The sequence below is a fragment of the Myxine glutinosa genome, chromosome 4, assembly GCF_964187855.1.
Source record: "Myxine glutinosa chromosome 4, kmMyxGlut1.1, whole genome shotgun sequence".
NCBI classification, from domain to species: domain Eukaryota; kingdom Metazoa; phylum Chordata; class Myxini; order Myxiniformes; family Myxinidae; genus Myxine; species Myxine glutinosa.
The window spans coordinates 17,066,562-17,093,069 of NC_136264.1; the positions used below are offsets into that span (position 1 = coordinate 17,066,562).

General features: G+C 44.1%; 1 protein-coding gene across 7 annotated transcripts in view; it reads left to right on the top strand.

Moving 5' to 3' along the window:
• Positions 1-2,295: 2,295 nt before the first annotated feature.
• The window catches only part of IARS1 (isoleucyl-tRNA synthetase 1), a 212,201-nt gene continuing 187,988 nt past the window's right edge, over positions 2,296-26,508 (top strand). For 3 of the 7 annotated variants that reach the window (XM_068111971.2, XM_078775506.1, XM_078775509.1), the window contains exons 1-5: positions 2,296-2,560; positions 4,916-5,039; positions 7,120-7,276; positions 16,841-16,960; positions 22,558-22,640. In XM_068111971.2, coding sequence (XP_067968072.2) covers positions 4,921-5,039; positions 7,120-7,276; positions 16,841-16,960; positions 22,558-22,640 — 479 coding nt within the window. In that variant the 5' untranslated portion in view covers positions 2,296-2,560; positions 4,916-4,920. The remainder of the gene's footprint in view (positions 2,561-4,915; positions 5,040-7,119; positions 7,277-16,840; positions 16,961-22,557; positions 22,641-26,508) is intronic. The other 4 variants (XM_078775505.1, XM_078775507.1, XM_068111969.2 and 1 more) reach the window with 2 other exon arrangements.

Sequence of the window (26,508 nt, forward strand, 5' to 3'; positions counted from 1 at the left end):
AGCTGCGGATGAAAGCTTTGTATGTGGTGAGGAGCTCAGGTGTGTCAAGAAAGGACTTTTTACGAGGGAGGATGGGATGCCTAGTTGGCGACTGACTTTGGAGGCCAGTTTGGAAATGTGGTTTTCCCAGGAAAGATCATGGCAGATAGTGAGACCCAAAAGGTTGAGCGACAGAACTTCTTGGAGAGGATTGTTGAGAAAGTAGATGGGAGGGTTGTCCAGACGGTATTTTTGGAGAGACAAAGTGAGAGTGTGAGATTTGTCTGGATTGAAAGACATGTTCAACTTGTTTGACCAGTCTGTGATTTTTTCCAGGTCTGCAGAGAGTGAGGAGGCTGCAGACTGCTGATCTGAGGGATGAGGAATGGAGCGGCAGCAAGTGGAGTCATCAGCAAAAAGATAGAGAGGATTTTCAAGAGAGTCGGAGAGATCATTGATGAAGACCAGAAAAAGCACAGGGCCCAGAACACTGCCTTGGGGAACTCCAACCTTGATTAGGCCAAAGCTCCAGGAAATCCTTATGTGCTCTACACTAGGGAGCTGTTCCCAATATATTCCTGTAATTGTTAAAATCCCCCATAATCAATCTACTGAAAATTAAAAATCACCCATTTTAGCGGTTGCCGAAGACGATAAGAAGAGGCCATTTCGTTGGGTACAAGAGGTAGTTTATTGTACAGAAATCTCCAGCAACTGCTCACGAACGGAAGTCGTAACGGCTTATATAAAACAAGCACCCTCTTCGGAGCCCAACAGCCGCGCGTGCGTCACGACGACACAACCAAATGCCCGTGTGCGTGGGTTAGAACAAACCCATCGTAATGGTAACCGTCACATGCGGATAAGTGAATAAGGTAACCGCGACATGTGCATAAGGTAACCACTACATGCGCCCCCCCAGAAGGCACGCCACGGGCGTGTACGTAGTTCGCGGGTGGAACAGAGCCGGGCCGCGGGTGGAACCGAGCCGGGCCGCGGGTGGAACAGAGCCGGGCCGCGGGTGGAACAGAGCCGGGCCGCGGGTGCTGAGCAGCGGTAGCAGTTGTAGGTGCAGCAGTAGGAATTGCGGGAGTGGCGAGCAGCAGCATCAGCCTCGGGATCCGTCGTAGGAGCAGTAGTAGGAGTTGCGGGAGTGGTGGGCGGGGCGTGGCGGCGCCCACGAGGTGTGCAGCAGCATCAGCCTCGGGATCCGCCGTAGGAGCAGTAGTAGGAGTGGCGAGCAGCAGTACTCGGCCTGTGTGCACGGAGGCGACGAAGTAGCAGTACTCGGCCTGTGTGCGCGAAGGCGACGGGCAGCAGTACTCGGCCTGTGTGCGCGGAGGCGACGAAGTAGCCGTGCCGCCAACGCCCCGTAACGGCGTCCTTCGGAGGGTCCCGGAGCTGGTTCGCCCCTCCAGTGTGGAAGAAATTGCGGTCGCAATCCTGCCGTGTTCATTCGGCCCCCGAATACGTTCGGGGGCAACGGGGTCACCAGTTTAGCGGTTGCCGAAGACGATAAGAAGAGGCCATTTCGTTGGGTACAAGAGGTAGTTTGTTGTACAGAAATCTCCAGCAACTGCTCACGAACGGAAGTCGTAACGGCTTATATAAAAACAAGCACCCTCTTCGGAGGGCGTGGCTCCAACAGCCGCGCATGCGTCACGACGACACAACCAAACGCCCGTGTGCGTGGGTTATACCAAACCCATCGTAATGGTAACCGTCACATGCGGATAAGTGAATAAGGTAACCGCGACATGTGCATAACCACTACACCATAATCAATATTCTCTTCCCATACCACATACCTCCCTGAATTATTCATGAATTCCTCTTTCCTGATATGCCCTTACAGAGTCGCACCAGGAGCTCCATAAAAGCATCCGACAGGTTACAAACTCTAACCATCCGGAAGCCATATCCCTTTCTCTCCAAACATAAATACCGGTACATTTACGGTTTTACCCATGTGGCTAAACCTCCTCCGATTTCTCCTTTCGTCGTGTGGCAAATATCTTGTTAACAAACTGGGATAATGTTTTTATTTTTGGTTACAAATCGTTTTGCTTTCTTTCTTCTTGTCGGTGGTGGTAGTTGGACCCCCTCTTCAGGAACGCTTCACTCCATTGCATAGTTGCTTAACCAGTGCAAGTGAGTAGGTGTAGTAGTTGGTGACAGCAACGTTATATTTTGATTGAATTTTGCAAATTTACTTTCTTTTTCCTATTTAATACAATTACTAACGGTTTATTGTTGGCGATTGGTGTGAAAACAATTCTTAAGTAACATCTGGAATTGGGATTTCATCGCTGTGAACTGTGAAGTCAGGAAGGAAATCGCGCAGTCGGAATGAGTTGTGCTTCGTTCATGAGAGAAACGTGGTGGAGCAAAAGAAATTATTCGGTGAATTAAGTTGTAAATACTTGACAGTTTTGATAGTTGACTTTGTTCTGAGGTGGTTTTGTGGTTATTTTTTTTTTAACCATTTTTTTTTCTTATCGTATCGTGAAGAAAACGTTCTGTTCGAGTCGCTCCAGAATCCACGTGGACCGAATCCGTGTGGTTCCAGCAACGTGCTGAGGTTAACAACTGTTTACGTTTATATCTCTTTTATACAAATGATTTGTAAAGGGAATATCAAGATTGTGAGCATAACTAAGTTTGATTTGCTTGTGACGTCATCACGGTCCATTCACTGAATGACTATTTAACGGTTCACGTGGGATAAAGATGGCTGATGCAATTTTCAGTAATTAATTAATTATGTAAAAAAACAATTTTCTTGTTCGCAGAGTCGAGGCTCGTGGAATACTGGAGCACTGGATGGATTAGGATTTTTTTTTTTTTGAATACAAGATCGAGGCTCGTTTAAAAGCTAACATTAATGACACGAAAAGACAATAAACGGACATTTAAGACGAAATAAAGGGAGGGGGAAGCACACAAGTACAACATTTGAGAGCAGGGACATCGGAAGACCTGTGGGAGGCAAAGGGTTTGGGGGGAGGAGGCGTGGGAAGAGGGGTGGGGGTGGGAGTAGGGAGGGGGGGGAGTGGGGGGGGGGGTGGTGGGAGAGGTTAAAAAAAACAAAAACCACATGGACACTGCCAGGACTTCCAGGAAAGAAGTCGGTATTTCAGAAAAGTGGATCTGGGGTGAATTAACAGGGGTAGAAAAGATCAAGGTTTTGGATGGGGGAAGATAAATGCGACATAATATGGGGATGCGACATAAGAAGAGGGATACTAAGGAGAGGGGGCCACAACAACGGCAGCGTTGAAGGATAACATAGAGGGTCTTTGCCAACTTTCAGCAGAAGGGGGTTGATGGTGGACCATGTGCATCCTGAAAAAATCTGGGGTAGAGGGGGGAAGCATGGACAGAGCAGAGGGTGCAACATCAAAAAGGAGGTGGCACAAAATGGGAGAGGGGGCCACAAACAAACAGAAAATTATACAGAAAATCTATTTTGATGAGCATATAACTTCGCTATTGCAGACAGGTCGGTGGTCTCTGACCTCTACCGCCTCCTTTCTGGTCCTGCACCCTCTGCTCCTTCCGTCTTCCAGGAAGCGAAGGCAAGTTGTTTCAGAGCAACTGCCTCACCACAGGATTCAGTGTGCCATGGGAAGAAAGAAGGGTGGGTTAACCGAAGATGGGATGTGCATGAGAGGGAGCAGGTTTCTGTGGAAGCATTCCCAGGCTGAGCTAATATCGGGGACAGTCGATTATGGGAGACCGGTCGTGAAGAGAGACGGCCGATTGCAGTCCCTGCCAATATGCCTGAGTGAAATTCCAGACTAGCCGACGTTTGAGGCAGCTCTCTGAGAATAGCTAGAGAGATTTTTGACTTTCACAAACACATGATCAGATGAACCAATCGGAGGAGAGAAAGAGCAGAAGACATTTGCGTGAAGTTTGTAATCACAAATTCCAGAAGTGAGGATTTGCCATTGGGAGAAATCCGGTTTGGGAAGTTCACAGATTGAATCAGTCACATGGAGTCACAGAAGTCCTTTGCTGAAATGCCATGGCTGGTGAGAGAGAGGTACCAACACCCAACCAAGTTGTGGTGACAATTGAAATCACCACATATGAGGAAGGATGAGTGGTTAAAGGTGCGCCCATGTCTGAAAGAGAGATGTACATGGAGTTGTAACTGTTAGGAGGACGGTTACAACACACAGATGAACAAGAGGTTGGAGCGTTTGAGAAGTCACAGCCAAATGTACTACTTGGGGTTTGGAGGTGTTAGAGCAGTACAAGGGTAGTGTAGTGAGAAATTGAGTTATTGATTATGAAGAGCAACTCCGCTGCCGGTTCCGGCCTATCAAATCAGAAGAGACGTTAACCGGAGAGAGACACTAAGGAGTCCGGGATGTTCTGTGGGAGGAAGGATTCTGTTAAACAGATGTCTGGTTTATCGGCACTGCTTGGATTGAGAGATATCAGGTTGAAGTTGAGACCTCCGATGTTTGAGGCCTACGCAGTTAGGGACAGGGGAGGAGGCTTTGGTAGGGTTGGAGCGAAGGGGAAACATTGAGAGGGTGGGGTGAAGAGATATGCAGAAAGGGAGGGGGGAGGTTGTGGGACATGAATCCTTTTCTGATCTTTTTTTGATCTACCCTTTTCAATGCCATTGAAATGCCCTCTGTCATCTCTTGTTCAGCAACAAGCTTCTGCAGCTCCATGACCTCTAGGCATAAATTGTTTTGTCAACAGTCTCTCCGTCCTAATGTCAGCGTGCACTTCAATTCTTGGATGCCAATCAATCCTTCACCTCCGAAACATGTCGCAGCACACTAATGTTATGCTTGGTCTCCAATTGCTTTGGATATGACAAAAGCATGCTGTTTAACGTGACCGAGCTTTGTTGATATGTAGTAGAAATTTCATAGTGAATTGACTGTTAGCTGATTTGAGTTTCCTCCTGCAGTAGCTATGGTGCACCCTGTGCCGGAGACCATCAACTTCCCTAAAGAGGAGGAGAAGATTCTGCAGTTGTGGGAAGATTTGGATGCTTTCCAGGAATGCCTCAAGCAATCTAAATCTCGACCTCGGTATGTTGAGTGCTTTGGCCAGTCTGTGTTCCTTTGCTCCCAGCTCTGCTGGAGCGAAGTCATAGTTTGTGTTTCTGGTCGACGTGGCCATGGCCTCACTTAAATATTGGATTGTGTGCACTCTCTCTTCATCAGTCTCTCTGTATGATGGGAGACCCGATATCAGAGATGTGCTATATTAATCCGGAGATTACCTGATGGATGCTGCAATTACCAGCTCCTGTCTATACGAGCTCTGGAACAAGTTTTTTTTTTTTTTTTTTTTTTTTTTTTTTTTGCTTCATTCTGATTGGGGAAATCTTGCAACATATGATTTTTGAATTAATATATTGGTTTATGACGTAGTTACCTCCGCCACCGAAGGTGGATGGAGGTTGTGTTTTTACCCCTATCTGTCTGTTTGTTTGTGAACAAGATATCTCAAAAAGTTGTGGATGGATTCGGACGAAATTTGGCGGAGAGGTGGCGGAGAGGTAGCGGATGTGAACCACCTTTAAAGGCCATTTTTCCCCGCAGAGCAGGGGTTGGCCTTTTTAGGGCACCTTGGTTCCATTTTGAAGCAATGTTTTATGGCCGGATGCCCTTCCTGCCGCCAATCCTGCCGCCAACCCAAGCCTCTTGCGACGCAGGGAATTACCAGTGAACTGGTACTCAATTTGCCGACCTCGGAAGGATGACAGGCTGAGTCAACCCCCCTGGTGTTAATTCAGCGATCGACCAGGATTTGAACCCAGGATCCTAGGATCTCAAGCCAGCACCCTGACCACTAAGCCAACACCAGGCTAGGTAGTTTATGTGACAAGGACGAAATGGTTAGATTTTGGTGGAGATCTGGATTCGGATCCGGCTACTAGAATTTTAAAAAGCGATTCTTCACCATTGGGTGATGGGGCTAAAACGGATACATAGCAGGATATCTCAAAAAGTTATGGGTGGATTTGGATGAAACTTGGTGGACAGGTTGGGTGTGCGACAAGGAAGAATCAATTCAATTTTGGTGAAGATCTGAGTAGGAATTCAGATACGAAAATTATTTAATTTGAGTGATTCTTCACCATTGAGGGATCGGGCCAAAAGCGATTACATAGCAGGATATTAAAAAAAAGTTATGAACGAGTTATGAATAAACTTGGTGAACGAGTTGGATACAGTAGGTGACGAGAACAAATTGATTACCGGAGATTTTGGTTCAGGTCCGAATCCAGATCCAGCCCATCACAGGGATACAAAACATAAACTGCTCAGCCTGGCAGAGGTATGCGCTCTACCGAGTGCTGTTCTAATTTATTACTGTGTCATTCTCTGAATAAATGTGGTTTTCGTGTTTCTCTTGCTTGTGTAGTAAATCCTGTTTTTGGTCATTTTTCATGCCAAGTGGGTTTTTTTTTTTGGTTTTTTTTCTTGTTCAATGAATTTTTCATTTTCAGTTCAAAGAATTTAAAACACATTTTCAAGAGACAAGCGAGTGAACAGTCTAAGGTCACACAAATGCAATTTAATTTGAAGGAATACTCTCAGTAGTGAATTTGGCAAACTGTGTGCTTATTTTGAGGTGCACTGCTAGATTGTCTTGCTAACCACCAATTCATTCCAATTCACAAAGGAAGGTACCACCAACTGATGTAGATGTCCAGCATCCTAGGTTCAGGTGCTACATTTCTACCATTGAGTGGTATTTGTTCGGGACTGCAGGCTTTTGTGTGTCAGCTGTCAAGCATCCTCTCAAGAGGGCCAGGGATCACGAGACCGCAGATTGTGAGGCCTAATGCCTTTTTCATCATGAGTGCAAGCAATTCATCATTCAACAATTTTATTCATTTGAGAGGTGTTCACATCAAATTCAAAAATAACAAACTCGACACCTGGCACATGATGGCTGCACAGTCGCAGATAAACAAAGTGAAATGTCCCACTAGATTCTGCTGGGCAGTAGTATTTGTTAGTTGGGCCTTCATTTCTGAATATGAATTTTTTTAAACCCCAGCTATTATTTTGGCATAATTTATGCATTGTGTTATTTTTACCATGTTGCATTTTTTTTTTGTCATTCACCCCTGTGAATTTTGTCTGCTCTTCTCAGGTACACATTTTATGATGGCCCTCCATTTGCAACTGGCCTTCCACACTATGGGCACATCCTTGCTGGAACCATCAAGGACATCGTGACGCGCTTTGCCCACCAGAGCGGATTCTATGTAGAGCGGCGATTTGGGTGGGATTGCCATGGTCTGCCTGTGGTGAGGAACTGGCTGTGGATCCACTCACCAATTGCAGCGCCCTGCTATTGGGGCCCTGCATTTTTTTTTTTTTTTGTCGGAACCTTTTACCTTATTTAAGCCTGGTGTTGGCTTAGTGGCTAGCGGTACGGTTATTTTACCTTCTTTACATCGAGCTAATAAGTAGCGTGTAGACTACTAGAACAGCACTCGGTAGAGCGCATACCTCCACCAGACTGAACCGTTTATTTTGAATCCCACTGATGGGCTGGATTTGGATTCAGGCCTGAACCGAAATGTAATCGCTTGTTCTTGTCACCTAACCATCTCATCCACCTAGTTTTGTCACAAGTCGTCCACAACCTTTTGAATTGTCTTACTAAATATCGTTTTTGGTCCCATTACCCATTGGTGACGAATCGCTTAAAATTTTTTTTACTCTTATCCGGATCCTGATTAAAATGTTCAACAAAATTTAATCAATTCTTCCTTATCTCTCACATACACCCAACTTGTTCACCAAGTCTCACCCGAATCCGTCTACAACTTTTTGAAATATCGTGCTAGACATCGTTTTTTGCCCTTTCTCTCAATGGTGAAGAATCACTTCGTCTTGGATCCAGATCCGGATCTTCACCAAAATAGAATCATTTCGTCATTGTCCATATCCAACCTCCACTAACTTGTGTACAAACCTGTCCGCAACTTTTTGAGATATCCTGTTCACAGATAGACAGGTGGTGGAGGTAATCTATCTATAATTCCAGTAATCTCTGTGTGTATGTGTGTGTGTATGTATGCGACAACGATTTCTCGACAACTACCGGTCCGATATACTTGAAACTTGCCAGGTATATTGCTGGGGACCCGAGGATGTGCCTTTTCAAGGTTTGAAATTAATCGGACAAGTACTTACCGAGCTATGGCGATTTAGCCGTTCGCCGTTCGCTTTGGCGTTGCGAATGGACCAAACCATTGCATGTAAATAGAGGGGGGGGTTCTGTGGTCGTTGCGAATGGACCAAACCATTCATGTAAATAGAGGGGGGGGGGGGGGGGGGGTTCTGTGGTCGTTACTGCCACGTGGTTTCAAAGTTTTTTTTTGTTGTTGTTGTTTGCACGCATGTTTTTTTGCACCCACGTACGGGCACGCCCTAGGATATTTACACACACACACCCCTACACAAATTTTTTTTTTTTTTTTTTTTTGGCAAGGAACGGGCACCCACGTACGGGCACGTCCTAGCTTATATATAGTACGGGCATGCCCTAGTAATACAAAATCTAATATGAAGAGTTATTGATTCGAACCCTTTTGTTCGACTTCTAATAAGGTGTTGCTATTTCCACTCTTGTGCCAAAATGTTGAACGACGTCAGGTGTGGTATTGCGCCATTTTCCCTCCACAATAAGTGAAGGTTCAGTGGGTGTATAATGTTGTTTAGTGTGACCCGAAGGCAGCGCTCCAATATGTCCCAGAGTTGTTTGATTAGGTTTTGGTGGAGTTCTGGCTTCCAATAACGCAGATTTTAAGTGTTTTCTTCAATCCAATTTCAAACAAAAGAGACAGTATGGCGTGGTGCACAATCGTGCCGGTAGATGAAGCGGCCTTCACTTAACATTGATTCCATTGTGTTTCTGGTCGACATGGCCATACAACAACAACAACTGGCATTTTAAGGCCATTTTCCCTGCTTGAGCGGGGGTTAGCCTTGCGGTCCCCATGACAATCTTCTCCATTTTGCCCTATTTTCTACATCTCTCCTTGTTCACCCCCTTGCCCGCATTTCTTCTTCGACCATCTTCAGCCAAGTATTTCTCGGTCTTCCCCGTCCTCTACTTCCTTCTACATTCATTTCCATCACTCTTCTCAACCAGTCACTTTCATCCTTCCTCAACAAATGACCAAACCATCTCAACCTGTTCCTCTTCACAGCATCCATCACAGGCTCTATTCCCATCATCTTTCGCAATTCATCATTTGTCTTCCTCTCTCTCAACGATACTCTGCACATCCACCGAACCATTCGCATTTCCACCCTTTCCAGCCTTCGTTGCTGCTCTACGTTCATTACCCATGTCTCGCTCCCATAAATCATAACACTTCTCACACATGCAGCATACACCTTTCCCTTCAGCTTCAACGACACTCCCCTCCTCATCAGCACGCCACTCAGTTCCCGAAACGTCTTCCATGCACATCTCACTCTAGCAACCGTTGCCGAGTCTGATCCACCTTCTCCATTCAGCATGTCTCCTAGGTAACAAAATGTTTTCACACCTTCCAGCTTCACGCCGTCTCCAAGATCCAACTCAACATTTCCTCCATCTGCAGCTCCCTCTGTGCACACCTTACACTTGAATGTAGCTGCCAGACTGGTTAATGACCCTCTCAGACCACTACATTTTTGATGAACCCACTCAGCGCACATTGTACATTGAATGGAGTTCACTCCGACACCCTTCCTGCACACAGCACATGGCCACTTCCTAGTTCTTTCCACCTCACTACATGCTTTACCACTTGCCATCACCTTCGTTTTTCCAATATTCACCTTCAGACCTTTTGTCTCCATACATTCCTTCCACTTGTTCATCTTATCCTTCAGTCCATCCATACTTTCGGCAATCAACACCAAATCATCTGCATACAACAACTCCCACGGTAAACCTGCTTTACGTTCTGAGCCAGCACCTCCATAAAAATATAAAAATAACCACCTTTAGAGGCCATTTTTCCCCGCAAGCGGGGGTTGGCCTTTTTCGGGGACTGTGGTTGTTGTTGTTTTTTGGTCCCCTTTTTGAAGCAATGTTTTACGGCCGGATGCCCTTCCTGACGCCAACCCTTTTTGTCGCCTTTTTTTTTTACGACAAACAGGGAATTACCAGTGAACTGGTACTCAATTTGCCGACCTCGGAAGGATGACAGGCTGAGTCAACCCCCTGGCGTTAATTCAGCGATTGACCGGGATTCAAACCCAGGATCCTAGGATCCTAAGCCCTCACCCTAGCCGCTTGCCCAAGCCAGCACCTCCATCACAGCTACAAATAGTAGTGGACTTAGTATCGACCCCTGATGCACTCCCACCTTCACCTCAAACTCACCACTGTTCCCGTCCTTCGTCCTTACAGCTGTGCGCGCTCTTTTGTACATTGCCATCACAACGTTGATCAACCATTCCTCCACTCTTAACTTCCTCAATGCCCATGTCACTACTTCACGTGGAACCCTATCGAATGCTTTCTCCAGATCTACAAACCCAAGAAACAACTTCTTCCTCTTCTCCATGTACTTCTCCTGCAACTGCCTCACAATAAAAAGCGCGTTCTGGTCGACATGGCCATGGCCTCACAAAATGTTGGATTGTGTGCACTCTCTCTTTATCAGTCTCTCTGTATGATGGGATACCTGATATCAGCGATGTGCTATATTAACTCGGAGATTACCTGATGGATGCTGCAATTACCAGCTCCTGTCTATACGAGCTCTGGAACAAGTTGTTATTTTATTTTATTTTTAATTTTTAATGCTCCTGTCGACAAAGTTGTCAGAGGCATTATGTTTTCGTGTTGTCCTTCCGTTCGTGCGGCCGTGATAACTTGAGAACAGCTGAAGGGATTCAAGTCAAAATTAGTTCAGGTATGTACTATTTTGTAAAGATGAACCGATTAGATTTTTGGGTCAAGAGGTCAAAGGTCTGTCTGTAATAGGTTTTAGTTACCACGATTACCTAAGAACAGCTGAAGAGAACAAAGTCAAACTTGGTACACATATGTATAATGATGTAAAGATGAACAGATTAGATTATGGGGTCAAGAGGTCAGGGTCATGTTTGCTGATAATCCTGTTACCGTGATAACTTGTGAATCAGCGATGGAATTTTGAACAAAGTTGGTACAAGTGTGTATCTGTAATATAAAAGGAGCTTGGTCTCGGCGTGCATCTGCGCATCCGTTAACAATTGCCCTAATCAAGCAATAACAGTACCCCCTACATAATCGGCAGTATTTCTGATATACAACTGATGTTATTTTGGGGTCAAGAGGTGAAAGGTCAGAATTTAAAAAAGGTTGTTGTTACCACGATACCTTGAGAACTTCTGAAGGGAACCAAGTCAAACTATGATACAACTATGTATAATGATGTAAAGTACAAGTATAATGATTTATGGTACAAGTATGTATAATATATGTACAAGTACAATTATGTACAAGTATGTATAATGATGTAAAAAAAAAAAACAGATTGAATGATTGGTTCACAGGTCAAAGTTCAGAGGTCATGTCAGGTAAATATGTGATACTTGAGAACAGCTGAAGGGATTTAAAACAAAATTGGTACCAGTATGTATAATGATGTAACGATGTGGGCAGAGGTATATTGGTCGAAGAGTGCCTTTCTAGTTCTTTCTCTGACCAGACTGTGGTGTAATTGTTGAAGATCTGCTAGTCCAGCAGGTCAGCGGTTCAAACCCGCAGCAGTTGTATTGTCACATATGTTTGTATGTCCATGTGTGTGGCATCTCCATTACAAGCCTTAGATCATGTCAAAAACAAGAAGGGGGTTGAAAGCCTTTTGATGCAGGAAAACTAGCGGTTGATATCTGGAGAGTGCTTGCGGTGCCCCCATTAGTTCCAGAACTCCCCCATTCACCCCACCCTAACTCTACAAACACCCATCATGGGTGAATTGGGTGAGTTATCTTGTTACCCTGCAAGTGCAAAGCGAAAAGTGGGGTTAAGCATGTGGTTCACTTTGTCTGTCTACAGGCTTCAGTCTATGATCGAGGAACTACTTAATTTTATTTGAATTATACACCATACTTGAACAATGAACACTGTTAGAATACAAATCACCATTTTCATAAACCGTCCATTTAGTAGTTGCTGTACTTGGAAAAATATGAACGCAGTCTCATGCCCTGAGGGTAGAGTAACTGAGATTCAGACAAATGTGGTGGGTGCGGGGCCTCGTACTTTTAGTGCAAAACACAAATAAACAGTTTAAATTAGAATGGCACTCGGTAGAGCGCATACCTCTGCTAGGCTGAACAGTTTGTTTTGTATGCCACTGATGGGTCGGATCTGGATTCGGATCTGAACCAAAATCTATTCGGCTTGTTCTTCTCACCTAACCAACTCGTCCACCAAGTTTTGCCGTAAGTCGTCCATAACTTTTTGATATATCATGTTATATATCGTTCTTGGCCCTATTACTCAATGGTGAAGAATAACTTAAGAATTAAAAACTTATTGTATCCAGATCTGGATTCGGATTTTTACCAAAATTGATTCCTCCTTGTTACAGACCCAAACCTGTCCACCAGGTTTCTTCCAAATCTGGCCACAGCTTTCTGAGATATTGCACTTTATATCTTGTTGGACCTATCTCTCAATGGTGAAGAATCACTTAAAAAAATTCTCAGATCCATATTCGGATCTTCACCAAAATCTAATCATTTCATCTGTGCCACATACCCAACCTCTCCAGCAAAATTTGGCTGAATCCGTCCACAACTTTGAGATATCCTGTTCACAGACAAACAAACAGACAGTGGTGAAAACATAACTTCCATCCACCTTCGGTGGCGGAGCTAAAGATGCTGCCCATGTCCTTTTTGTCATGACTGCGTAGGATAAGGTGTTCTATGGAACCTCTGAACGAACACTGGTTTAAATTTATATTTATTTTATATTTTGAAATTAATTTTATTTTCCAACTAGCAAAATTGTCCATCCCCAGTAACAGAAAAAGTTGAAGTTGATATTTCAATTTGAATTACTAGGGCATGCCCGTACTATATATATATCTAAAATTATATCCCCCCCCTCTATTTACATGAAATGGTTTGGTCCAAAGCGAACGGCTTGCGAGTACGGTGACAATCCCCCCCCTCTATTAGGGTGCATCAAACGCCCTTAGGTTCTTGGATTTTAATGTCTATTCTCTCAAATGTTACACTTGTTGGTAGAAGTATGTATGCAAAAAATAAATGAAATCAGAGGTGGTCCTGGGTGGCCACCGGCCACTTTTATATATTTAGGGCCATTTTTGGGGCCGCACTATGTAAAAATGTTTGATTTTGTTATTTTACACCCAAACCTAGTCATGTTTGGTATCAAATTGAAGGTCTTGATGAGAGGAATACAAATATAACAATTTTATGCAAAAAACGATGGTTTGATAATTAGTTTGTATTTTTACATGAATGAAATCGGAGGTCTAATCGTGGGTCCCATACTAGTAGTCTAATAATATCCTTTATTTTCTTTCAGATGGCAGATAAGAAGACCAGATTAGCAAGTGCCATTTTTGGTCTTGGCAATGCTTTTACAGAAGCAGATGGTACATTGACAGGAGTCCGCCTCCCAACTTGCCGGCAGGTTCTTCGATGCGTGATGTGGTACATCCAGAAAGAAATATGTGAAGGCAAACAAACTCAGCCACTGAAATGGAAATCTGCCAGCATCGTCCTTATCCAGCTGAAAAAATTCTACACTAAAGCAAATATTCCTATGCTTTCAGACCATCAATGCTGCAAACTAATACTTGACCTTCTTAATGACAATAACAAATTGCGTCAAATACCTGTTTCTCGCCGAGAATCTCCAAGCACTTTGGCTAAGTTGCAAACCATGAATGAACGTCTTGATAAGACCTTTGGTGTATGGACAAAAGATGCAATGACAAACATTAAGAATGAGGAAGATAGAGTATTTTTAGAGTCAATGAAATCTGACAGAGTAGCCTCATTTGGTGGTGTTGACAAGAAGAAAGTTGATAAAGATCATAGAAAAGAAAAACGCCTCTTAGCGGAAGCTTCAAGACGAGAACGTCATGAATCATCCAGTGTACAAGAGATGACAATTAGTTCTGTATGCTCTGATGATAGTGACTCTGCAGATAGCTTGGAAGAAACTGAAGAAGAGGCGATTCCAGAGTTTCAAAGGAAGCGTAGTCACCACAGATCAACATATGCAGGTACATCTGCCTTTATTCCTCATGATATTCTGAAAAGACATTCAGTTGTGTCTGTTGCTACTCGACTAAACATAACTCCTGTTCAACAGGTTGCGCTCACCAAAGCTGTAATTCAAGAGGCAGGAGGTGATCCACGTCGTGTGGCCAAGTCGTACTCAACTGCTGATAAGGCTCGACGATCAATAACAAGTGCTATCGCCAAAGATATTCAAGAAAATTGGATCGCCCCAACAGCTGCAACACTTCACTGGGATGGCAAGCAGATACCAACGCTCACAAACAAGAATGTCAAGGAAGAAAGATTGCCAGTGTTGGTTGGGAATGCCACTGATGTAAAGCTACTGGGGGTGGCTAGATATCCTCCTGGAAGTGATAGGTCATCAGGTGACATCATTGCCGAGCACACTTACACGTATCTACATTCATGGAAGTGCAAACAATCAGTTGTCAACTTATGTTTTGACACAACAGCATCAAACACTGGACACGTTACAGCTGCCTGTGTTACCATTCAATCAAAACTGGACCGTGCTCTTCTGTGGTGTGCATGTCGCCATCATGTTGGAGAGGTAATCCTGGATCATGTGTTTGACGTTCTCAAAATTGAGGCATCAAAGTCTCCAGAAGTATCTTTGTTCCAAAAATTCCAGAAGAATTGGGAACGCATATCGCATGCAAAGAATGAAAGTTTAACCAAAATTGACATTTCCATGTACAATGACTATGCACAACAGCTGCTTTTATCCTGCAAAAACAAGGTTTTAAGCACAATCCGCACAAGCGCTTCATACTGTAGGGAAGACTACAAGGAAATGGCACAACTCTGCCAGGTAGTCCTCGATGATGATGTCACAAAACAAGGAACACTCCACAGACCAGGGGCCATGCATAAAGCAAGGTGGATGTCAAAGATTCTTTATTCCATCAAAATATGCCTACTTGAAGAGCAAATTTCTCTACTACCTCGAGGAACTGTAACAACACAACATCAACAGAAAAAACTGAAGGAGTTTGTTGTTTTTGTTGTTTATATTTATTGTGATTGGTGGCTCATATGTCAGTCTGCTTCAAATGCCCCATGGTTTGATTTGTGCTTTTACAAGACTCTGCTCAACTATAAAGCTGTCAACTCAACCATTTCAGTCAGCGCTGTGAAAGCCTTTGATAGACATTTGTGGTATTTAACCCCAGAACTGGTTGTTTTGGCACTGTTCAGCAATGCAATTCCTCAAAAGGATCGTCGTGCCCTTGCAGATGTGTTACTGGCCATACAACCAGATGAAATGCCAAGCACTCCAAAACACCGCTACGGTTCTGGATATGGCAAACCGTCATTTCCAAAAATTACAGAAGCGACAACCCTGGCTGATCTTGTGAACGAGGACTCGTGGTTTACAGTAAACCTTCTTCACCTAGATATGACCTTCCTAATAGAGGATGTTGACACTTGGCAGAACAATGAGCACTTCAAGGCAGCCAAGTCCATTGTGGATGGGCTTAATGTTGTGAATGACCCTGCGGAGAGAGCAGTAAAGCTCGCAACTGATTTTGTCTCAACTGCAAGAAGAGAAGACCACTTCCAAAATCTTCTTCAAGTGGTTGAATGTGACCGCAAAGCGAGGCCAAATTTGCGGAAACGAGCAAAGTTGGAGTAGTGACATTGGCGTTGTGCTTAATACATTTTCAAACTTTTAATCAATGAAAGTACAATACTACAACACTGTACTACAACTTTGTAATATGAAGAACGATTTTGGTTAATTTTACATTGACATGTAAGGTTGTTTTAACTGTTTGATATTAGGCATTTAGTAAAAGTAGGACTTTACTTTTGTATATAGGTATAATGGTTAATTTTACATTATCTTGTAGTTAATTTTACATTATCTTGTAAAGTAGTTTAGCTGTGGCCCTAAATGGCCCTAAATATATAAAAGTGGCCGGTGGCCACCCAGGACCACCTCTGATTTCATCTATTTTTTGCATACATACTTCTACCAACAAGTGTAACATTTGAGGGAATAGACATTAAAATACAACAACTTTTTGAAAATCATGGGGCGTTTGATGCACCCTACCCTCTATTTACATGAAATGGTTTGGTCCAAAGCGAACGGCTTGCGAGTACGGTGACAATCCCCCCCCTCTATTTACATGAAATGGTTTGGTCCAAAGCGAACGGCTTGCGAGTACGGTGACAATCCCCCCCCTCTATTTACATGCAATGGTTTGGTCCAAAGCGAACGGCTTGCGGAGTTTGGTAAAGAAATCGCCATAGCTCGGTAACTACTTGTCCGATTAATATGAAACCTTGAAAAGGCACATCCTCGGGTCCCCAGCAATATACCTGGCAAGTTTAAAGTATATCGGACCCGTGGTTGTCGAGAAACAGCGGTCACAGACAAACATACAAACATACAAACATACAAACATACAAACATACACACAGAGATTAGTGGAATTATAGATAGATTCCATGGACTTGCTGTACCCAATAAATATGTGGATGTTGATGAATCTGCTCTATCATAAAAAAAAAATGTTTAAAATGAAACGGTACTTGACGGCTTAGTAGAATGCTGTTCATTCGTTCTCGGGTATCAGGAATATGAGATCGACAAGACTCTGAATATCACCGGCCCCGAGGATGTGAAGAAGATTGGCATTGCGCAGTACAACGCAGAGTGCCGCAAGATTGTGATGCGCTACGCAAAAGAGTGGGAGGTGAGTCTTGGTGTGTGGCACGTGTTTTAGAGTTTAATCATTATTTATTATGACCCTGACTATTTATTGTTTAGCTGCTGTAGTGTCTCCGTGCAAAGCTTGCATCAGAATTATTACCTAAGCCGCGGTAGTCGTCCTTTTGTTATTTATCGAATTTGTTACTTTTTTTGTTACCATTATCCCATTTTGTTTTCCCTTCTTTTTCTTCCCAAGTCAGCTCTTAGGCCGCACTCGGATCACAGTTTTTCAGCTTCTGGTCCTCTCAATCAAGCTTTGCTGTGTGCTCCAGGCCTGTGTCCTCCTTCAACATGATGTAGTTGAGGGCTGGTCTGCCCCAGTTCAGCCTTCCATGTTTATATCTCCAGAGTACAAGATTGGAAACTGCTTCGTTTTGGCACCTGTAGCAGTGCCCAGCAATCCTTAGACTTATTCTTTTAATTTTAACCGACAGCCTTGAAAGAGAATCAGAGCTTTTTATTTCTCATATGTTCAGACCAATGGACGTTGAAATCTGAACGAAGAAGTCCAGTACAGCATCCATCAAGTCCTTTTGTGTAGGTTGTAGTGTGGGTTAATGTTTCACTTCCATAAAGCAGGAAAGACTGAACTGTTGCCATGAACGGTCATTCATTGATACTCCGAGAGTGTGTCGACTTCCCTATTATTGAAACTTTGGCGCTAGCTGTCCATGTGGCAGCTTTCCTTTGTTTGGTTTCCTGAGCAGTTGTGTTAACGAAGGGACCAAGATTCTTTAAGTCTTTGACGGTCTCGAGTTTTATTCCACCGTTGAGGATATAATTGAGCCTGGTGTTGGCTTAGCGGTTAGGGTGCCGGCTTGGGATCCTAGGATCCTGGGTTTGAATCCCGGTCGATCGCTGAATTAATGCCAGGGGGGTTGACTCAGCCTGTCATCCTTCCGAGGTCGGCAAATTGAGTACCAGCTTGCTGGGATGAATGATCACGGTGTGTACCCGGATTCAGAATAGGTACACCGTATCCCTGCACGTCGTAAGAGGTGACTGAGGATTGGCGTCAGGAAGGGCATTCGGCCATAAAAACATTGCCTCAAACAGGGAACCATGATTGTCATGGGGCCCGCAAGGCTAACCCCCGCTCTAGCGGGGAAAAATGGCCTTAAAACGATCATTCATTCATTCATTCATTCATTCATTCATGCATGTTGAGGATATAATTGAGACCGACCTCTCTCAAGTTCTTCCAGAGCAAGTAAAATGATTATTCATTACAATGTATTTACCTGATATGCAGGGTGTCTGAAAATGGATGTACTTAAAAGAATGTTGAACAGTTTTGTTGTTATTTGAGATACTGAAATAAATTTGATGTACAGTATATGCATTAGACTTGTAAGTTTTAGTTTATCTCATTTTTTATGCCTCCGCCGACAAAGCCTCCAGAGGCATTATGCTTTCGTGTTGTGTGTCTGTCCGTCCATCCATGATAGGTTTTCGTTGCCACGATAATTTGAGAACGACTGAAGGGATCTAAGTCAAAGTTGGTACAGGTTTGTACAATGCTGTGAAGATGAACTGATTAGAGTTTCGGGTCACAAGGTCAAAGATCAGAGGTCCTGTTCGGTAAAAATTCTGTTACCGAGCTAACTTGTGGACCAGTGATGGGATTTTGACCAAACATGGTACAAGTACATATTATGATGCAAAGATGAACCGATTAGATTTTTTCTCATCAAGAGGTCCAAAGGTGAGAGAGAGTCTGTAATAGGTTTTCCTTACCATGAAAACTTAAGAATGGCTGAAGGGAACTAACTTGGTACAAGTATGTATAATGATGTAAAGATAAACAGATTAGATGGGGTCAAAGGTCAGAGGTCCCATATTGGTTAGAAAAAAAATTCTGTGACTGCGCTAACTTGTGAACCATGGATGGGATTTTCACCAAATTTGGAATAAGTATATATTATGATGAAAATATGAACAGATTCGATTTCGGCATCAAATGTGAGAGGTCATGTCGGGTAAAAATGTGATACTTGAGAACAGCTGAGGGGATTTAAATCAAACTTGGTACATGTATGTATAATGATGTATTAATGTGGGCGGAGGCATGTCGGTCAACATCACGACGTCGAAGAGTGTGGTTGTAGTTTCTGTCATTGTTTTTGATATTCTGAAATTATTAATAAACTTCAGCATATCATCCATAATTCACTATGATCAATCTAATTTGGCATTCAAATTCTTGGAAAACATTTTCTAACACAGCTGTAGGGATGGATGACACAGCATCAACAAAATGATGTTTAAATTATTCAAGGTCCCTTGGTTTGTCAGTGTAGACTTTACTTTTTTTTACAAATTGCAGAGATAAAAATCTAAAGGAGTGTTAAGTCTGGTGAACGTTCAGGCCATTGCATCGGTCCTCTTCGATCAATCCAATGGTCTGGCAAAGTTTGATTTTAAAACATTTAATAACAATTCAAGCAAAGTGAGGTGGTGTTCCATCTTGTTGAAATATAGGTCTTCGTAACAAGGCAGGATTTTCTTGGAGTCACGGAATAAGGAATTATTGTAGCATGTTATGGTACGGAATGCTGGTGACAGTGTATCTATCAAAGAAATAGGGTCCAGAGATGTGAGAAGGTGACAAAATGGCAGATGGCAAACCAGATATTTACTTAAGGCGATTCCCTTTCGTGTTCATACAATTCATGTGAATTTTCTTCTCCCCATATCCTCCAATTGTGATGATTAACTTGATGTAGCCTCATCACAATAAATGAGATTTGATACAAAAAAAACGTTCGTCCAATTCTATCCGTTCAATTAATAATTCACAAACATTTAATCTTGTTTCTTAACCATCTAAAAGTTTGTGAACTGTTTGCATTTATAACATGTAAACCTCAATTATCGTTAACCGAGCTTTTCAGAATGTTTAACTCAAGTGGTGCTCTCCTAATTCACTTTTTAGCACTGTTGGTTAATGCCTCCATAACAACATTCACCTTATCATTTGACTTTCTTGACCTTCCAGCAGATTTATCTTTCAGGCCAGATCCTGTAATGTCAAACTGATCCATATAACTCCGTATAGAGTCTTTCTGGTGTTGATTGGTTCATTTGGTGCTGAAAACGTTCATTTCGTGCCCCACCAATGGAGTCTCCTGCCATGGTCCTGCGTCTGTCTGCCTCCCATAATAAATATCCTGGAGCATCTTGTCTGTGGATGATTCACGGTCGACTCTGATAATTTCCCTGGACCTGTTTGCCCCTTTTGGCCGTACTTGTCTCATCTCTATCAGCAGGCCCTTTGGTGTGCGCCTAGCGGCCTCCCAGCGGGCCTCAGTGTCAGCTGCCTCACACATGGTTGCCGGACACCATACCGACAGCTGGGACCTCAGGTCTGGCATAGCCTGCATGTCTATTTCCATGGCTACACAGTACACACTCCTGGGCATGGGCGGTCTTGTTGGCATGCACAATACTAATGGAACAGCGAATGTCATCTGCCAATTCCGCCACCGACTCGTCAGGTCTCACATTCTCATAGCGAGCTGAGCTTTAATAAGCCCGCTCTGTGCTCTGTCAAGTGGACGTTTTAGGGCTGAAACGAGGTCTGTCAGTGAGGCCTGACCATCTGGCATGATGGTTAAGCCAAGTACATTGGGGGGGCAAAGCCAAGTACATTCCGCCTTCGTCTGCACTCCAGCCGTTCCCTCTTGCTACGCAATAAAATTGCGCCAGAAATGCCCCCCCCCCAGGCCGCTCTCACCATCGCACAGTGTCAGAGGAACCACACGAGATCCTTGAGGCCTCAAATGCCAGTCCTTTGGAGACTATCACTTCACCATCACAGACAGCTTGGTGGTCTCTGCCTTCTTCCACCTCATTTCTGATCATGCACCTGTTGCCCTCTCCCTGCTTTGTATCCCTCCCCCCAAAGTATCTGCAGAACGCACGCACTTCTCAAGAAACCTGCTGCTAGTGAAACTGCCAAAACCCCGAACCAATGCTCACCTCCATTCATTTGTTTCTCTTTTTTTCATGCCTGTGGAACCACCTTCCACACTCCAATCTCGTTCCTCCCTCCAGGTCTTCATGATAGCTGTTCACTACCATCTCAAATCATCCCCCCATGATCTTTTCTACACTCACTAAACCACCCTAACCCTCCCAAAATTTTGCTTTTGTATCCATTTTGTCCACCCCTTGCGTTGTCCCGTACCCCTCATCGTCACCTGCATCCCTTGTTTGTCTGTCTCTATATATTTTCTTCCTCCGTCCTGTTGCTGGTATTTCCCTCTTCTCCTGCTGTTCCTTTTATGTTGTCTGATCTGTTTTGTGTTCCCACTTTTCCATGAGCCTCGATTATTACTTGCGTGTAATTTCCTCCTTAGCTCGTATGAATGAATGAATGAATGATCGTTTTAAGGCCATTTTCCCAGCTAGAGCAGGGGTTAGCCTTGCGGGCCCCATGACAATCATGGTTCCCTGTTTGAGGCAATGTTTTTATGGCCGGATGCCTTTCCTGACGCCAACCCTTGGTCACGCTCTTACGAAGCGCAGGGATACGGTGTACCTATTCTGAATCCGGGTACACACCGTGATCATTCATCCCAGCAAGCTGGTACTCAATTTGCCGACCTCGGAAGGATGACAGGCTGAGTCAACCCCCCTGGCGTTAATTCAGCGATCGACCAGGGATTCAAACCCAGGATCCTAGGATCCTAAGCCGGCACCCTAACCGCTAAGCCAACACCAGGCAGCTCGTATGATAAAATATTATACTTTTGGTGGGAAACCATGAAGGAATATAGAAGGGTCGCCTGTCAAAATAACTTTCAAGTGCCTGGATATAGAAGCTTTGTTTCTAATTAGACTTGTGCGGTCTTACCACAGACATATTGATGTCCCACTAGACCGATATCGATAGGAAAAACGGATGCAGGGATGTTTGGATGCAAGCAGGCCATTTAGCCCATCATCATGTCCCGAGCTGTATCCACAACCCAGAGATCACACTTTGCGAATAGTGTCGAAGATAGTGCAGATAGTGGCGAATTGTATAGCGAATCCGTGCGATATTTGACATCGACAACTTGCTGCAGATGGGGCAGCCGGCTTAATGACCATTTCACCTTGCTGGCATTGCATCAGAAGAACATGAGTTTTTGGTTAAGTCCTACCCCATGATGGATCACACCCACATTGGATAGATAACTCATTGGTGAACACTTTGACAACGAGCTGTAATGCATCCTCCTGAGTTATCCTTGAATTGCGTAATTTGGGAGAAATTGTACTTGTATGGAGAACTTGCATCTTTGTTCAGACGAGTTTCATTATCATTGACTTACAAATTTGGAATGACATATTATATGGTAGAAATGTTTTTCATTTTTATTTTTTGCTGTTTTCGTGATGTGATGAACCCAAATGCGATTGGTTATGATAACGCGTCTTGATATTTCCATGGCAACTATTAAGTGTGTTGTTTGGTGGTTGAAGATGGTGACATTAAGGTATACAGTTTAAATGTTGCTTGAGATGGGCTGTGTATCGGCAATCTGAATGGTGAACAACGCTCAGCTTGATTTCCTCCTTTCCTTTGTTTAGTTGACCGTGAAGCGTTTGGGTCGGTGGATTGATTTCAAGAATGACTACAAGACGCTCTACCCCTGGTTCATGGAGAGTGTTTGGTGAGGTTATTTGATGCTTATTTCATCTCCTAACATTTTGCACTTTACCACTTTGGGTGATGCACATCTTGGCCAACTCGATAATGTGTGAAACCTTAAAATATTGATCATCTTTTCACACTGGATGCTTTGCATTTTTCTTTTTTATGAGCTTCCTTTTATTTTTGCAATATGCGAGTCAAATTTAGTTTTTACTGAAGGTTGACATTCACTTTCCCAGAAATATTTATCTTAACATTTCTTTCTCTACTCGATCAAGGCTTGGAAAAGAACGAGGTGACATGGTATCAAGAGAGGAGAGGAAGGAGATAGGATAGGATATGATAGGATATGATAGGATATGATATGATAGGATATGATAGGATAGGATATGATAGGATAGGATAGGATAGGATATGATATGATAGGATATGATAGGATATGATAGGATAGGAGAGGAGAGGAGAGGAGAGGGAACGGACGGGAGAGGAGAGGGATTGTAGAGTAGAGGGAGGGGAGAGGGACTGGAGAGAAGAGGAGATGGGAGGGGAGGAGAGTTGGAAGAGGAGAGGGGAATGGAGGGGAGAGGGACTGGAGAGAGGGGAAGGGAGGGGAGAGGGACTGGGGAGAAGGGAGGGGAGAGGGACTGGAGAGAAGGGAGGGGAGAGAAGGGAGGGGAGAGAAGGGAGGGGAGAGGGACTGGAGAGAAGGGAGGGGAGAGGGACTGGAGAGAAGGGAGGGGGAGAGGGACTGGAGAGAAGGGAGGGGAGAGTGACTGGAGAGAAGGGAGGGGAGAGGGACTGGAGAGAAGGGAGGGGAGAGGGACTGGAGAGAAGGGAGGGGAGAGGGAGTGGAGAGAAGGGAGGGGAGAGTGACTGGAGAGAAGGGAGGGGGAGAGGGACTGGAGAGAAGGGAGGAGAGAGGGACTGGAGAGGAGAGATAAGGCGAGAGGAGAAGGGAAGGGAAGAGAGAGGGTCTGGCGAGGGGAGCGGAGGTGAGAGGAGAAGGGAAGGGAAGGGAGGTGAGAGGAGAAGGGAGGGGAGAGGGACTGGAGAGAAGGGAGGGGAGAGGGACTGGAGAGAAGAGTGACTGGAGAGAAGGGAGAGGGGAGAGGGACTGGAGAGAAGGGGGAGAGGGACTGGAGAGGAGAGAGGGACTGGAGAGGGAGAGAGGGACTGGAGAGGAGAGAGGGACTGGAGAGGAGAGAGGGACTGGGGAGAAGAGAATAGAGGGGATGAGAGAGGGACTGGAGAGGATAGGGACAGGAGAGAGAGAGAGCAGAGGGATTAGTGATAGGGAGGAATTGAAAGAGAAGAAGAAAAGTGTATTAGTAAATAATCTCCATCTCTTTAGTGGCTCCAATTTTTGCTGTGACATCCCTCATCCTTCAGACAGACCTGCAGCAGCCTTTTCCCTCTCCTTGTCATTCAAATATGTCATTCAACGCTCACAAATATCACACTCTCACTAAACTCTCTGAAAGGACCACAAGCCCTCCCATCTACTTTCTCAACAAACCTCTCAGAGGTTCAGTCACTAAAACTCTTGGGTCTCACTCTCAGCCATGATCTCTCTTGGGAAAGCCACATTTCGAAGTTTGCCTCCAAACCTAGACACCGACCATGCCTCTTCCGTTGTGCAAAGTCTTTCCTTGGCACACCTGAGCTCTTATCCATCTACAAGACTTTCATCTGCAGCTTGATGGAGTACTTGCTGCTCTCACCGCTGCGATGGTGCCACTGCCTCACACCTTGCTCAGTTTGACGCCGTGGAAACCAAAGCTTTCAAGATCATTAGAATCTCTCGCGATGACGCTGAGTGCTTGGACTTATCACTTTGCCATCGCTGACAGGCCAGTGGTCCGTCTTCTTCTGCCTCCTTCCTGGTCTTGCACCCTTTGCCCTCTCCGTGCTTTGTCTACCTCATCCCCCTAGGTATCCGCAGGATACCTGGGGCCACCAGCAACCCCCTCATCGGTCCACCAGCAACCTCCTCATCGGTCCACCAGCAACCCCCTCATCGTGAAACTGCCAAAATACAAAGCCACTGCTTTCCTCCACTCATTTGTTATTTTTTCACACCTGTGGAACCAACTTCCACACTTTTCAATCTAGTTCTTCCCTCCAGGTCTTCTAGACAGCTATTCACCACCATCTTGTGTCATTCCCCATCCAAAATCATGATCTTTTCTACACCCGTTAAATAACCCCACCTCCTCCCAAAATGTTGCTTATGTATCCATCTTGTCCATCCCTTGTGTTCCCCCCTGCCCCTCATCGCTACCTGCATCTCTTGTTTGCCTGTCTCTGTCTATTTTATCCCTCTGTCCTGCTGTTGTCGTTTCGCACTTGTGTTATTCCTTTTGCTCTGTTGCTGCGTCCTGATCCGTTGTCTCCCAGCCTTGACTATGTAAACAAAAGATAAAAATAAACATATGTCACCCACAGGGTGAACCGTATCTTGCCAAAATGTGAACATGAGTGACTTGCTTCAGGTCACACTGAGGTGAACAGAACTGCTATCCACTAGAAGCGACTCTTTGAGGAATGTCTGCCCACGAGATATTCCGATGATAATCGTTCTAGAGAGTGACCTTGAAAAATACGTGTTTGCCTTATAACGTCACCAAATGACGTCATTTATATAATGTCTAAATATGTTTGGAAAGCACTCAACAAGGGCTTCAATTTGAGGTACTACTCGATATGGTAACTGAAACTTGAAAATTTTACCTTTTGGTCAAAATTGAATGACCTTCAAAATGACCTTGAAGGTCAAGGCCGATCGACACCAAAAACTAATCAACTGAGCGCCATACCACACCCTATATACCCACCAAGTTTGGAGATCATAAGATCAAAGTTACTCAAAAAATAAGGGTTTCGTAATTTGACCTTGGGGTCAATAATTTTCGACCTCCAGCGCTAACCATGAAGGTCAAGGCCGATCGCCACCAAAAACTAATCAGCTGAGCGCCGGACCATATACTAGATTCCCATGAAGTTTGGAGACGATCCGATCAAAGTTACTCAAAAAATTAGTGTTTCGTCGACCTCCATGATTGACCACAAAGTGACCTTGACCTTTGACCTTGACCTTCAAAATTTTGTGTGCTGAAGGGTATCTCTATAGGACTCTGATATGCGAAGTTACAGGAGTTTCCAATAATAACTGTGGTCTACAGAGTGACCTAAACAATGCGAACTAAAGCAATACAATATACATGAAAAGTGCAGTTTTTTCGTCATAACGCCGTCAAATGACGTCACATTGTCAAACTAGTTATATGTTTGGAAAGCACTCAACAAGGGCTTCAATTTGAGGTACTACTCGATATGGTAACTGAAACTTGAAAATTTTACCTTTTGGTCAAAATTGAATGACCTTCAAAATGACCTTGAAGGTCAAGGCCGATCGACACCAAAAACTAATCAGCTGAGCGCCATACCACACCCTATATACCCACCAAGTTTGGAGATCATAAGATCAAAGTTACTCAAAAAATAAGGGTTTCGTTGACCTCCATGATTGACCGCAAAGTGACCTTGACCTTTGACCTTGACCTTCAAAATTTTGTGTGCTGAAGGGTATCTCTATAGGACTCTGATATGCGAAGTTACAGGAGTTTCCAATAATAACTGTGGTCTACAGAGTGATCTAAACGTGAAAAAAAAATGATTAACCACAAACAAAAAAACAAAAAAATAAACATATGTCACCCACAGGGTGAACCGTATCTTGCCAAGTGACCTTGACCTTTGACCTTGACCTTCATAATTTTGTGTGCTAAAGGGTATCTCTAAAAGACTCTGATATGCGAACTTACAAGAGTTTCCAAAGGGAACTGTGCTCTACAGAGTGACCTAAACAATGCGAACTAAAGCAATAC